Source organism: Bison bison, unplaced genomic scaffold (genome assembly GCF_000754665.1).
Source record: "Bison bison bison isolate TAMUID 2011002044 unplaced genomic scaffold, Bison_UMD1.0 scf7180017864194, whole genome shotgun sequence".
NCBI classification, from domain to species: domain Eukaryota; kingdom Metazoa; phylum Chordata; class Mammalia; order Artiodactyla; family Bovidae; genus Bison; species Bison bison.
Genome location: NW_011494766.1, coordinates 1,186,905 through 1,198,460, shown reverse-complemented (window position 1 = coordinate 1,198,460; position 11,556 = coordinate 1,186,905). Strand labels below are relative to the sequence as shown.

Sequence of the window (11,556 nt, the reverse complement as noted above, 5' to 3'; positions counted from 1 at the left end):
AGAGGTTCAGTAACTTGCTGAACACTCAGGCACTAGAGAGTGGCGGAGCTGTAACAAGCAGTATGTTACACAAAGAAAACTCTGGGCACTCAAGGGAATGATAAAAATTTGGGGAGACTTTCACCTCTTTTAAATGAGATCTTCCTGAATTTAAGATAAAACTATTCTATGTAAGATAGGCTCCTGTTGATGTATACTTAATCCACTTCTGACTTATGTTTCAGAGTTAGGCTGTATTGGGGCTCAATACTGAAAACAAAAGGGAGTAAAATAATCTCTGAATATTCATTTCAATTAAGGCAAAATTTTCCATTTAGTCAAGAATAAAATATACTAGCCACTGATATTAATATTTCATGATTATTAATTTGAAATTTTAAAAAGACTTCAAAAGTTGTGTTCTCCAAGTATGTTCTTTATTATTCTTGGGCAAAAACAATTTCTGAAGTACATATTTGCATATTCTTAATGAATTCAGTGGAAATTGACATAAGAGCCATTTTTATGTTTTAATTACATGAATACACGTAACACCTTTTAAAATTCTAATTTTATAATAATTTATATTGTAAAAAGAGACATGATTGACTTTCATTTTATATATTTTTATAATAATCAAACAGAAGTATATCTTTTAATATTTGCTCTCAAAAGTATAAATGTCAGCTTTTTTAGGAACATAGCAATTAAGTAAATACAATTAATTCAGTGCCTATAAAAGATGTGGAAGAGTCTTCAACTGTTACTTTGGGAATCTGATTTCCAGGTGCATGTGTGCTCAGTCATATACTGTAGCCCACCAGGCTCTTCCATCCATGGGATTCTCCAGGCAAGAATACTGGAGTGGGTTGCCCTGCCGTCCTCCAGGAGATCTTCCTGATCCAGGGATGTGAACCTCTGACTCGTAATGTCTACCTGAATTGGCAGGTAGATTCTTTCCCACTAGCGCCACCTGATTTCCAGGACTGTGTGCTGTTTAAGAATACACTTGTGTATGAGTACAAAAAACTCCAAGGCTGAGTTGTCTTTGGAAGAGACATCAGGATGGAAGATACTGCTCATTTCCTAACTGCTTACAGAGACAGTGATATTCAGTAGATAAGGAGCAGAGGGAAGAAGGAAAAGGTATTTGTAGAATCAGTGACCCACTCACGTTCCTTCTGACCATTTCCTTATTCTTTTTATGTTGTTAAATTTTATCTTTACTTTTTTTTGACCACGGCACATAGCACGCAGGATCTTAGTTCGCTGACCAGAGATCAAACCCGCATTCCCTGCAGTGGAAGCATGGAATCTTAACCTGGACAACCAGGGAAGTCTCTCCTTATTGCTTCTTAAGTACCTCATTTACTTGAAGCACTTGAAAGGCCATTTTAAAGTTCAGGTTACAGGTTGCCTTACAAAAAGCAGGACTGCTTCAGAGGAAACAGAGTTACAGAGGAAGGTTGGTAGGAAGAAATGATTAGTTTGGAGGAAAAAACCTGTTCTCTTTTAGAACAGATTTGTATGTTTGTAGTTTGGGGCATTTTATGTGTATATAGTGTCATTTGTTCATAGGGAATCATTCCTGATGATGTTGTATGGATATGTACACTGTAACATAGTTATTACTTTTAACAGTTTCATTCAGATATAATTCACATACCATACATTCCGTTCACTTAAATGTACAATCCTTTTTATGATATATAGGAGTACAATGTTATATATAATATGGGACCCTATGATATACCTTTTAAAGCTCAGTCTCTTGGTGGTAGAGTTTAAAAGTTTAAAGTACAAGAAAAATTATAGGGCTCAAGTAATTATTTTGGCTTTCAAAAAGTCTAATAAACCTCCACAGTAGCTTTGTTTTTGCTTTAAGGAAGCAAACACTTTTTGCTTTAAGGAAGGAAGTTAGAGATGTTTGCCTCTCCAGAAGTTTAAATGCAATTATAAAATTTCTATCACCTTCAGTGGTGTGGACAGTGTTATTTTCATGTTGTTAAAACACGGAGTGAAACTGTTTGAAGTTCTGAAGCATAACTTCACAAATTTTCCAGTATAGCCATGGTATATAGCAAAAATTTTACAGTTTGTTTCCTTTTATGACTTTTGGTTATACACATGGAAGTCATTCTCATGGTTATAGTTTTCACTGTCGGTGGTGATCATTAGGGTTTTAGTAGGTGATAATCAATCATGTCCTTTTCCTTGATTTATTCAGCAACAAATGAGAAATAAAATGCAGGAGTCAGACAGAAATGAAAATATCAGCTTTATTGCTGATAAAATGGATTGTAAAGCAAGGCTTGGGTATATAGCTGTAAAGGCTTCCTTGGATCATTGATTAGGTTCGGTGCTAGTACTGGAAAATTCAAAATAACAGTGGCATCAATGATGGAAAGACTGTTTCGCACCTAAAAGTCCAGAGGGGTCAGATCAAGACTGGTACAGAGCATTGCCCAATATACCATCCCCAGACTCCTTCCAGTGTTGCTGCTTTGCTGTGTGTGGTTTCCTTTTCATTTAGGGGACTAGGATGCATGCTCCAGCTCCAGTTATCATGTATACCTTACAGCCAAGAAGAAAAAAGAGGAAGGTAAGGGAAGGATGTCTCAATTTAAGGACACATTTTCCCTCATATTCCACTAACTGCAACATAGTCCCTTAGACACATCCAACTAGGAAAAATGAGTACAGTAACATATGAATGAGTTCTGTTCCAAGAGTTAATAAGTCCAATTTGTTCATTAAGTCCAACAAAGTTAGCCTAGGTACCCAACTAACACGGGCTTCCCGGGTGGTGGTAGTGATAAAGAATCCATCTGCCAATCCAAGAGACACAGGCGAGTCAGGTTCGATCCCTAGGTCAGGAAGATCCCCTGGAGGAGGAAAAGGCAACCCACTCCAGAATTCTTGCCTGGAAAATTCCATGGACAGAGGAAGGAGCCTGGTGGGCTATAGTCCATGGGGTCACAAAGAGTTGGACATAACTGAGCACACACCCAACTAAAACAATTGACTATAAAGTACTGTACTGTGGTAGGTTTATAATACTTTTCACACAAATACATAAAAAACAAACATACACACAAAATAAAACATTTTTAATCTTACAGTACAGTACCTTGAGAAGTACATTAGTGCAGTACAATAGCTGGCATACAGGGGCTGGCACTGAGTGCATAGGCCAGGAGAGTTACTGACTAAAGGAGGTGAGTGATGGTAGAGCTGAAGCTTCATCAGCAATAGGAGATGGAGGGCAAGCTGCAACTTCACTCACACCTGACGTTGATGGAATGCATGTTTGCATCTTTGACAGTTTGGAACTTGAAGGTTTGCATGTAGAGTACTTACTATGTTCTCGATAGTCACATACCCAGCTAAAAACTGAGAATTCTGATAGGAAGGGAGAGAGTGTTGCTGGACAATCTGTAGTCTGTGCCACATTCCCAAATTAAACTTATGCAGCCAGGCAACCACTGGCCTCCCGTAGAGGAAGGGGTGAGTGAGCTGCTTACTGGAGAGTAGGGACCAACCTCGAGGGTAAGTTGCTTATAAGAAGGGAACCCAGGAAGGGCTGAGTCAACAAGCTTGGTTCCTTCTCATGCTCTTCCACTGCGAGGCCAGACACATTTCTCCTATGCTCTTCCTTCCTCACTCGTGTCTGGCTTTTCTGTGGGGCAGTACAGGGAGCTGTCATAGGGCAGGAACGCAGCACACGATCTGGCACCACAATAACAAGGTTTCCTTAATTTCCCATTATCTAACCTTTCTTTGTCTTCACTATGCATTAGATTAAGAAATCTTCCTGAGTAGTCATAAGAGAGTTCTTCTTCTGGCAGAATGTCTCTGGCTGCAAAAAGTGCCAACTTTGGTACCATTGAGTCTATTCGGACAGGAATCATCAACAGGTTTGGCTCACAAGAATGGTTAAGGAATCTTCCAATATTTCCTATAGAGGCAGGATCCACAAATGTTTCCATTACCTGCCCATTATAGACATGCTCCCTGATGGCTATAATGTAATTCGAATCATGTATTGTTTGTAACTGAACTCTTCTCTGCACTTCAGAGATTCCTAACACCTCACCGGCATATTCACAGACAAACCGTCCTTTTGGTATGAAGTCCAGGGTACGAAGTCCCCAGCCTTTGTGATCTGTCTTGAACACCTGGAGGTGGAACTGCAGACCCCACTGGACCACTCTGTTCCTGCAGCGCTCGCTGCACTGGCACAGGACATTGCACTCGAAAACTGGCTCAGCGCACTTTGCTTCGGATCCTATATCTCTGAGGCATGAACGATCGTCATAGTTATTCTCATGACGGAGACAGGAACAAGTACCAGGGAGGCAGGGAGTTTTGAGACAAGCACATCCAGGAAAGGTTATTTGAGAGGGATCTGTATCTGCTCCAGGCCCAGCTACATGATCAGGAGTATACTGCAAAAAGCAGAAACACTGTAAGTCAGCATGGTACGTCATATATCTCATCTGTATTTCAAGCAGCTCTTGCTGAGACACTTCCCGATTCCAACAAACAGAACAAAAATGACAAATATATTAAAATATTGTCTGAAAACATCTCCAATTTAAAAAAAAAACAAGGTTATTTCTTAGACTTAAAATTCGGTGGTTTCCTTTTAGGTATTGGAATAACACTAGGAAAAAATTATGTATTTTCCCTGGTGGCTCAGATGGTAAAGCGTCTGCCCGCAATGCAGGAGACCTGGGTTCAATCCCTGGGCCAGGAAGATCCCCTGGAGAAGGAAATGGCAACCCACTCCAGTACTCTTGCCTAGAAAATTCAATGGATGGAGGAGCCTGGTGGGCTACAGTCCATGGGGTTGCAAAGAGTCAGACATGACTGAATGACTTCACTTTCTTTCTTATCAGATATTGGAAATTTTGTAATCCATTTTGTTTCCCTCTTGGCTTTAAGTGTCAGGAAAATTGGTGCTGAATTTAGTTTTTGAAAACAGCTAAGTATTTTCTCTTTGGTTTTTGATCTCTTTTACATTTATCTGATAATATACATGTACATATATATTTTTATTGTGAGCTACCTGAGATCTTTAGAATAAGAAAGTCATAAATGATAAATCAATGACCTTTCGCAGAGTCTTCCATTGATTTTTTGAAAGAATTTTTACAATGTGAAGATTACTTAAACTCATATATTCTTTGATCTTTTTAAAAACACTGTTACCTTGTAGTTCTACTTGAGTCTTCACAATGTTCAAAGCAGAAATTTGGCAAAAAACTTGCAGACAGAATTTGAAAACTGGTTATATAATAGCAATAGATACTGAAATTTATTGTAGATATATTGTATACATATATACACAATAGAAATCTTGTTCATATTAAGTGTGAAAGGGGTAAAACAAAAAAGTTTCTTGGTCTTTTAAATGTATCTGTCTTTTCAAAATGTCACATTTATAAGATGTTACGAAAAATAAGTCCTAACTTTAAAATTTCTGTGTGAAGCCTTACCTCCAGTTATTTCCTCACTGGCAGAATGAAGCATGTTCTCAAACCCTGAAGATCAAAGTTTCTCTGGTAAGCCCAGCGTATTTCTTTATATATAGAGTAATTCACTGACTTATACTTGTTTTGTTTCAAAAAGGAACTTTTTAATGAGACTTAGAAAGAAGTAAGATAAACAAACAACAGATAAGGAAAGTAAGGTGAAGTGAAAAATAAGTCAAGCGAGCTTAGATACCTAAGCGTGCAGCAGAAGTAGACTGGACATCCGGCTGTGCGCCAGGATAGTCAAAGAGGGAAATGTGGTTAGATGTATGGCTTGTACTGTCCTAAGGAACAGTCTTACTGTTCAGAAGCATTGACTTTTTCCAGTATGGAGACGGGAGAGAAATGTCACCAATGAGTCTGTCAAATTGTTCTTTTCTAGGAAGCAGTTTCATGGACTGCTTTTCATCTCCTTCATTCTGACCCTCAGGAAAGGCTGTTGGCATGCTGCCACAGCCTGTCAGCAAGAGACCAGTTGAATAGCCTGTAGTAATTCAGGGATTGATTTTAGTGCATCCAGAGGAACATTTGAACAACCTAGCTTGCAGTCAGTTTTCTATTAATACTGTGTCAATACTTTCAGAAAAAGTATTGAACAGCATGTAGTTACACTCCCTGTGGAGGCCTCGGAGGAGCTATGCAGTTAGGTGCAGAATCCTATATTTTAAAAAACGCTGAGCTGGGGTGAAGGATTGACATCCTCCTGTGAAAGAATGGTGAGTGGGTGTACCTGCGGGGGAAGGCCAATACTGCTTAAAAAGTGATTTGTGGGTGGAGAGCGGAAATAGCTTCTCTTGTTTGTGTGGGTTCTTACAGCTTTAGCTTGGCAGAGGTGTCCTAAAAGGATAAAGGATGGCTTAGAAAAACATACCCTATCAATCAGATTCAGTGACTACTGTCTTATACAGAATCTACTTCCAGATTTTAAGAGTCAACTTTGAAATGGTTACTGAGGCATTTTAAGAACTGCTTGTAAAATGAAGACTTTACTATCACTTTGTTAAACTGTTCATGAAGAATTCTTTTCAATTGATGAGTTTTTAAAGGTACATATGGGCTTCCCTGGTGTCTGAGACAGTAAAGAATCTGCCTGTAATGCAGGAGACCAGGGTTTCATCCCTGGGTCAGGAAAATCCCCTGGAGAAGGGAATGGCTACCCACTCCAGTATTTTTACCTGGAGAATCTCATGGACAGAGGAGCCATGGGGTCGCAAAGAGTCAGACACGACTGAGCAACTAACACTTTCACTTTTCATTAAAGGTGCATATAATTTTAATGTATTATAGAAATCACTAAACTCTAAGGCGATTTTCTTTTTTGACACAGATGTATGTGTTGTATGTGCTTAGTCCCTCAGTCATATCTGACTCTCTGTGACGCCATGGACTGTAGCCTGCCAGGCTCCTTGGTCCATGGGATTTCCCAGGCAAGAATACTGGAGTGGGTTGCCAGTCCTCTTCCATGGGATCGTCCTAACCCAGGGATTGAACCCATGTCTCCTGTAGCTGCTGCATTGCAAGCAGACTCTTTACCACTGAGCCACAGGGGAAACCCTCTTACAGGGGTTGCTAAACTATAGAGTATCTACCAGGCATTCCTAAGATCTAGCACAGACATTCGACCTACTGAGTGTGTGGCCCACCACAGGACATGGGAGAGCAGGGGTGTGAGGTGGGGAGGTGGTAGAAATATCTGATGATAGCTTGAGCGTTCTGGATCCAGAGATGCCTACAGTTACTGCTCTTGGACTTTGCTGTTATGTGGGGCAATTGCTTCCCTTTTTTGCCTGAGTCAGTTTGTATTGTATTTATGTTTCTTACAAACAAATGAGTCTTGACTAATAGCCCAGGGTGAAAGCTGAGCATGGTTCCAGGAAATGGCTGGAAAATTTAGTTAAAGATATAAACGCTAATAAGCAATGAGGTCTCCAGCTGGGAAGTGAGATGACAGCAAAGCGGGCGGGAGGCCAGCCAGAAACTCTGTGACTGCTGCCTGGAACTCTAGGCAAGCAATAGAGAACTTCTTAATGCAGAACATGGAATGTCCCAGAGGAGACTCGCACAGGTCCAGGCTCGTATTAGCACCATGACTTACATAGCAAGTGACTTGCTAAACTTTAGGTTAGCAACTATAAATCAGGGATAATAGCTATATTCGAGGGGGGAAGGTTCTCAAGAAATTTAATTAACATAATATTGTACTCTGTGTCAGCCGCTTCATACTTTTAAAATAGTCACTTTCTTAAATTCTTCTAGATATTATTTCTAGATTTTTATATTTAAAACATCATATATTTCTGGCATATTACTTAAGCTCTCTAAACATTCCCTTCCTATCTTCTCTCTCTTACAGGTTGCTATGAAGGAAATAAATGTGAAAAACCACATAAAAAGCTTACTCCAGTGGCTGGCTCATAAGTGTTAAATATGAATTATACAGTAGCCATTTAGTAGTGGTGGGAAAAAAAACAAACAGGTTCTGCAGCTAAACCTCTAGGTTTAAACATACTCAAACCAAAATATGTGTGGGAAACCATATGATTATCTTCCTACCTCCATTACTTAGCCATCTGGAGCAGGGAATACCAAGAGCTGACCCAGTACAGACTGTCTTCATTCATCAGTAAATACTGCCTTATTGTCTACTCTATGCACATGTTCCACTGGGTCGCAAAAAAGTGGGATACCACTTAGCGACTTATCAACAAACAACATGCACGTGCTGGGGTTTAGAAAGAATCACTCAGAAAAACAGAAAAGAGGACATAGGATTTTTATCACTTTTTCAGTTGTCACAACATAAGTTTACTTTTTCCATGTACGTATCAAAGCACAAAATTGATCAGGTAAGAGTTGGAAATAAATACAAAATGATCAGTTCAAAATGCACTAGAAACCAGATCCTTGAAGAACTGGGTGGAGAATTCACGTTTTTTGACAGAAAACTTAACAGAAAATTTTTTATAAACACAGCCACCCAAGAAGCCAAAATGCAAAGAGAAGACTGTTAAAGAGTAAATATACCTCCTTGGCTATCCTCATATACAATTAATTTCTCCCTTCTCTGAACTATGTGTGCACTTATTAATAGCATGAACTTTGGAATCTTAAGTGGCACAGACTGTCAGGCTCTCTGGTTGTACTAAGTGTGGAGGTCTGACCCTTCTAACAAGTATATGTATCTTAAGGAAAGGCATGGTCATGAGGTTTGGGGTATGGAATGGTGATAGGTGTTGGGTTCCTATCCATGGTACTAGGCACAGAGCAGGTGACTTAGGGAATGTTATTTGACTGCTTACTTTCAGCTCTTAATAATTTCTGATTGGAAAACTGATGTTTTTGAGTCACATTCCATACCACAGCCCCAGAAACTAAAACATGTCATTGCACAATATTCCAGGCTTAAACCCTAGGCCTCAATTCTGGATTTTAAGGGAGTGCTGTGAAAATCTTCATTCCTTTTTTGGTTGTTTTGAAACACCAGCTACAAGAATCTTTGTACTTGGCCTCTAGCCCCGTGAGTTTGTTTTTGCTCCAAGCAGCTATTAGGAGACTGTGAGCCAGATCATTCTCGTCAAGGCCAAGTTGAGACCTTAAAAAGGATATCTGAGGCTGGTTTTAGAAACCTGAAAACACGGCTAGATCCAGCTCTTAGTTCAAGAAAATCAGTTTATTTTCTACTTCTGTTGCAACACCAATAGCATTATGATGTGCTTGTTTCCAGAGTATCTGAATGTTCTTTTTGCCTTTTCATATAGGACCCAAAAGCAAACTAGACACAAAGTTATTTTTACCTTGAATTCTCTGTGCCTTAATTCTTATGTGTACATATGCCTGTGAAGATAGGGTTTGGGGCAAGCAAACTGTTTTGAGCTTTTGTAAGACTGGTATTGTGCTTCATGAATATATGGGAGCAAACTAGTTGAAGGCACTTTTAGACTTGTCATTACATGTTTCACAAATGCTTTAACTTCTTGGTAAGGCTATAAGCTTCTTAAGGAAGGGAGCTTGTCTTCTATTTGTAACTCTTAGTGGTCCCAGAGCTGTGCGCACAGCCAGGAAGCTAGAACACCATGGAATTGAGTCTTAGTTTCCTGATTTTCATTTATGCCCACCAACTGTAGGTGTAAGGATCAATCACAGGGCTTCCTCCACCCCACCCCACCCCCATATAGTGCTTTCTGTATGCTCTTGTAAGCGCAAGGGCAGGAACTGTATTGTTACCATTTTATCTTCTATGCCTAGTTTAACATGCCAGGCACATTATAGGCACTCAGTTATTTTTTGAAGAAAGAAAACATAAATCAGTGTTTTTGACCAGGAATTTAGCAATGTTTGGTCTTCAATAAGCTTTTCGGGATCAGTGTTTAATATGGTGCTAGTCAACTGTATTATTAACCACAAACTGCCTAAGGCAGTTTGAGGAAAAATAACCATTTCCAACATGAATATCCTGCTCTACTCTTTGAAAACCGCTATGAATCTTTATTGTCTTATTTGATTCTCAAAATAACCCTAGGAAGAGGACAGGCAGGGTTTGATATTGATTATGGGTTTGACAAGGGGAATAGAACTTTTATTTTCATTTTGGAGATGAAGAAACTCAGGCTCTGAGACATGGCTAAGATGATAAACCCTGAAGCTAGCTCTCCTATATTTCCATGTACAGGGCTGTTTCCACTCCAACATAATGTTTTGTGGGTTTTTGTTTTTTTTGGGGGGTCATTCCTTGTTTCTTAAGCAACATGCAGGACAAGCTCAGAGAGAGTGAAAAGTTGGAGCAGAAAGGGCTTTGAGGTAATAATAGCAGTAAACATTTATTGAGTTCTTTCAGCAAACCAGGAACTGTATTTTACCTGTAATTCTCAAAGCAATCTGGAAAGAGGTACTATTATTTTAATAGCACATGAGAGGGCTCTGAAGGTTTAGCCGAGGCTATTTATATTTGCCAAAGCTCTCACAGCATGGAGGAAGCCTCAACTAAGTCTGACTCTAAAGGCTAAGTTTTTAATCATGACACTGGGATCTTAAAAACAAGACACCTGAGACCAGAGAGGCCAGTGATTTGCTCCCTATCTTTCAGTGAGTTCTGGGGACAGAACTAGGACAAAAAGCCAGGTTCTGGTTTTCTCTTAAGGGAACGGCCATTCTTAGGGTAGAAAAGACCTTGTAAAGATCACTGTGAAGGGTTAACTGAAAAAAAAAACCGGAAACCTGACAATTTAAGATCTATTTCCACTCGCAGATAGCTGTGAGATTGGGTTAAGAAAAAAAAAAAAAGGTAGAAAAACCTGAACAACCCGAAGCAAGCATGAGCGTCAACCATCGAAAGACGACCACTTAGGGTAACTGCGAAACGACCGCGACGACCACCTACCCTACTAACACGCTTCCTGGAAAGGCGCCAGCCCAGACCCCGACTCTGCGCACGCAGCGCGCGAGACCGCCTAGCCCCGCCCCACAGAAAACGATGCCGGCCACGCCCTCGGGGGCCGCGCGCGGCTCTCGGGCCAGCCGAGCCCCGCCCCTACCTGAAAGGGCTCAGGCTCCGCCCCTGGGGGCCAGGCGCTCACAGGCAGATTTTCAAGGCCACGCGCAACGTCCAGCTGGCCCTTCAAGGCCTCAGGCACCTCCTCACACGTTGCCATTGTGTCAGGGCCAGTTCTTCAGGGCCTTAGTGGCCGTTTTGCCCCGACACGGTACTCCTACCACCTAGACCTCTTGAGCCTCGCAGAGGACGCTGGGAGTCTAGCCGTGGGGGCCCCACAGCCTCATGGGAGCGGTAGTTTTTCTACCGAAGCTCACGAGTGGCTCCTCCCTCCACGCTCAGCCTTCCTTCACTTTATGGTCTGGCTCACTTTTTGCTTTGAGTCAGACGCACAGAAAGTAATACAGAACCTTCTAAGGTACGGACAGAGCTTTGGGGACACAGTGAAGTCTTTGACGTTTTCCTGTGCGCCCAGGGAGGGCTTTCGCGCCGAAGTCGTTTGTCCGTGGCTGAGGGTTTGGAAGTTTTACTTGGCGCGGGGCGGGGAGGGGC

At 40.9% G+C, this 11,556-nt stretch overlaps 1 protein-coding gene across 1 annotated transcript; it reads right to left on the bottom strand.

Moving 5' to 3' along the window:
* Positions 1-394: 394 nt before the first annotated feature.
* On the bottom strand, positions 395-11,271 carry LOC104991586 (histone-lysine N-methyltransferase SETMAR). Its single transcript, XM_010844126.1, has 2 exons — positions 11,048-11,271; positions 395-4,427 (listed from the first exon to the last, which is right to left on the bottom strand). Exons 1-2 carry the CDS (start codon positions 11,162-11,164, stop codon positions 3,624-3,626), a joined length of 921 nt encoding a protein of 306 aa, XP_010842428.1. The 5' UTR covers positions 11,165-11,271; the 3' UTR covers positions 395-3,623.
* Positions 11,272-11,556: the final 285 nt, after the last annotated feature.

Coding starts and splice junctions, on each gene's coding strand:
- LOC104991586 (XM_010844126.1), bottom strand. CDS start 11,164: ATGGCAACGTGTGAGGAGGTGCCTGAGGCCTTGAAGGGCCAGCTGGAC. Junction 4,428..11,047: donor CGGAGCCTGAGCCCTTTCAG/GTAGGGGCGGGG, acceptor TGCTTTTTGCAG/TATACTCCTGATCATGTAGC.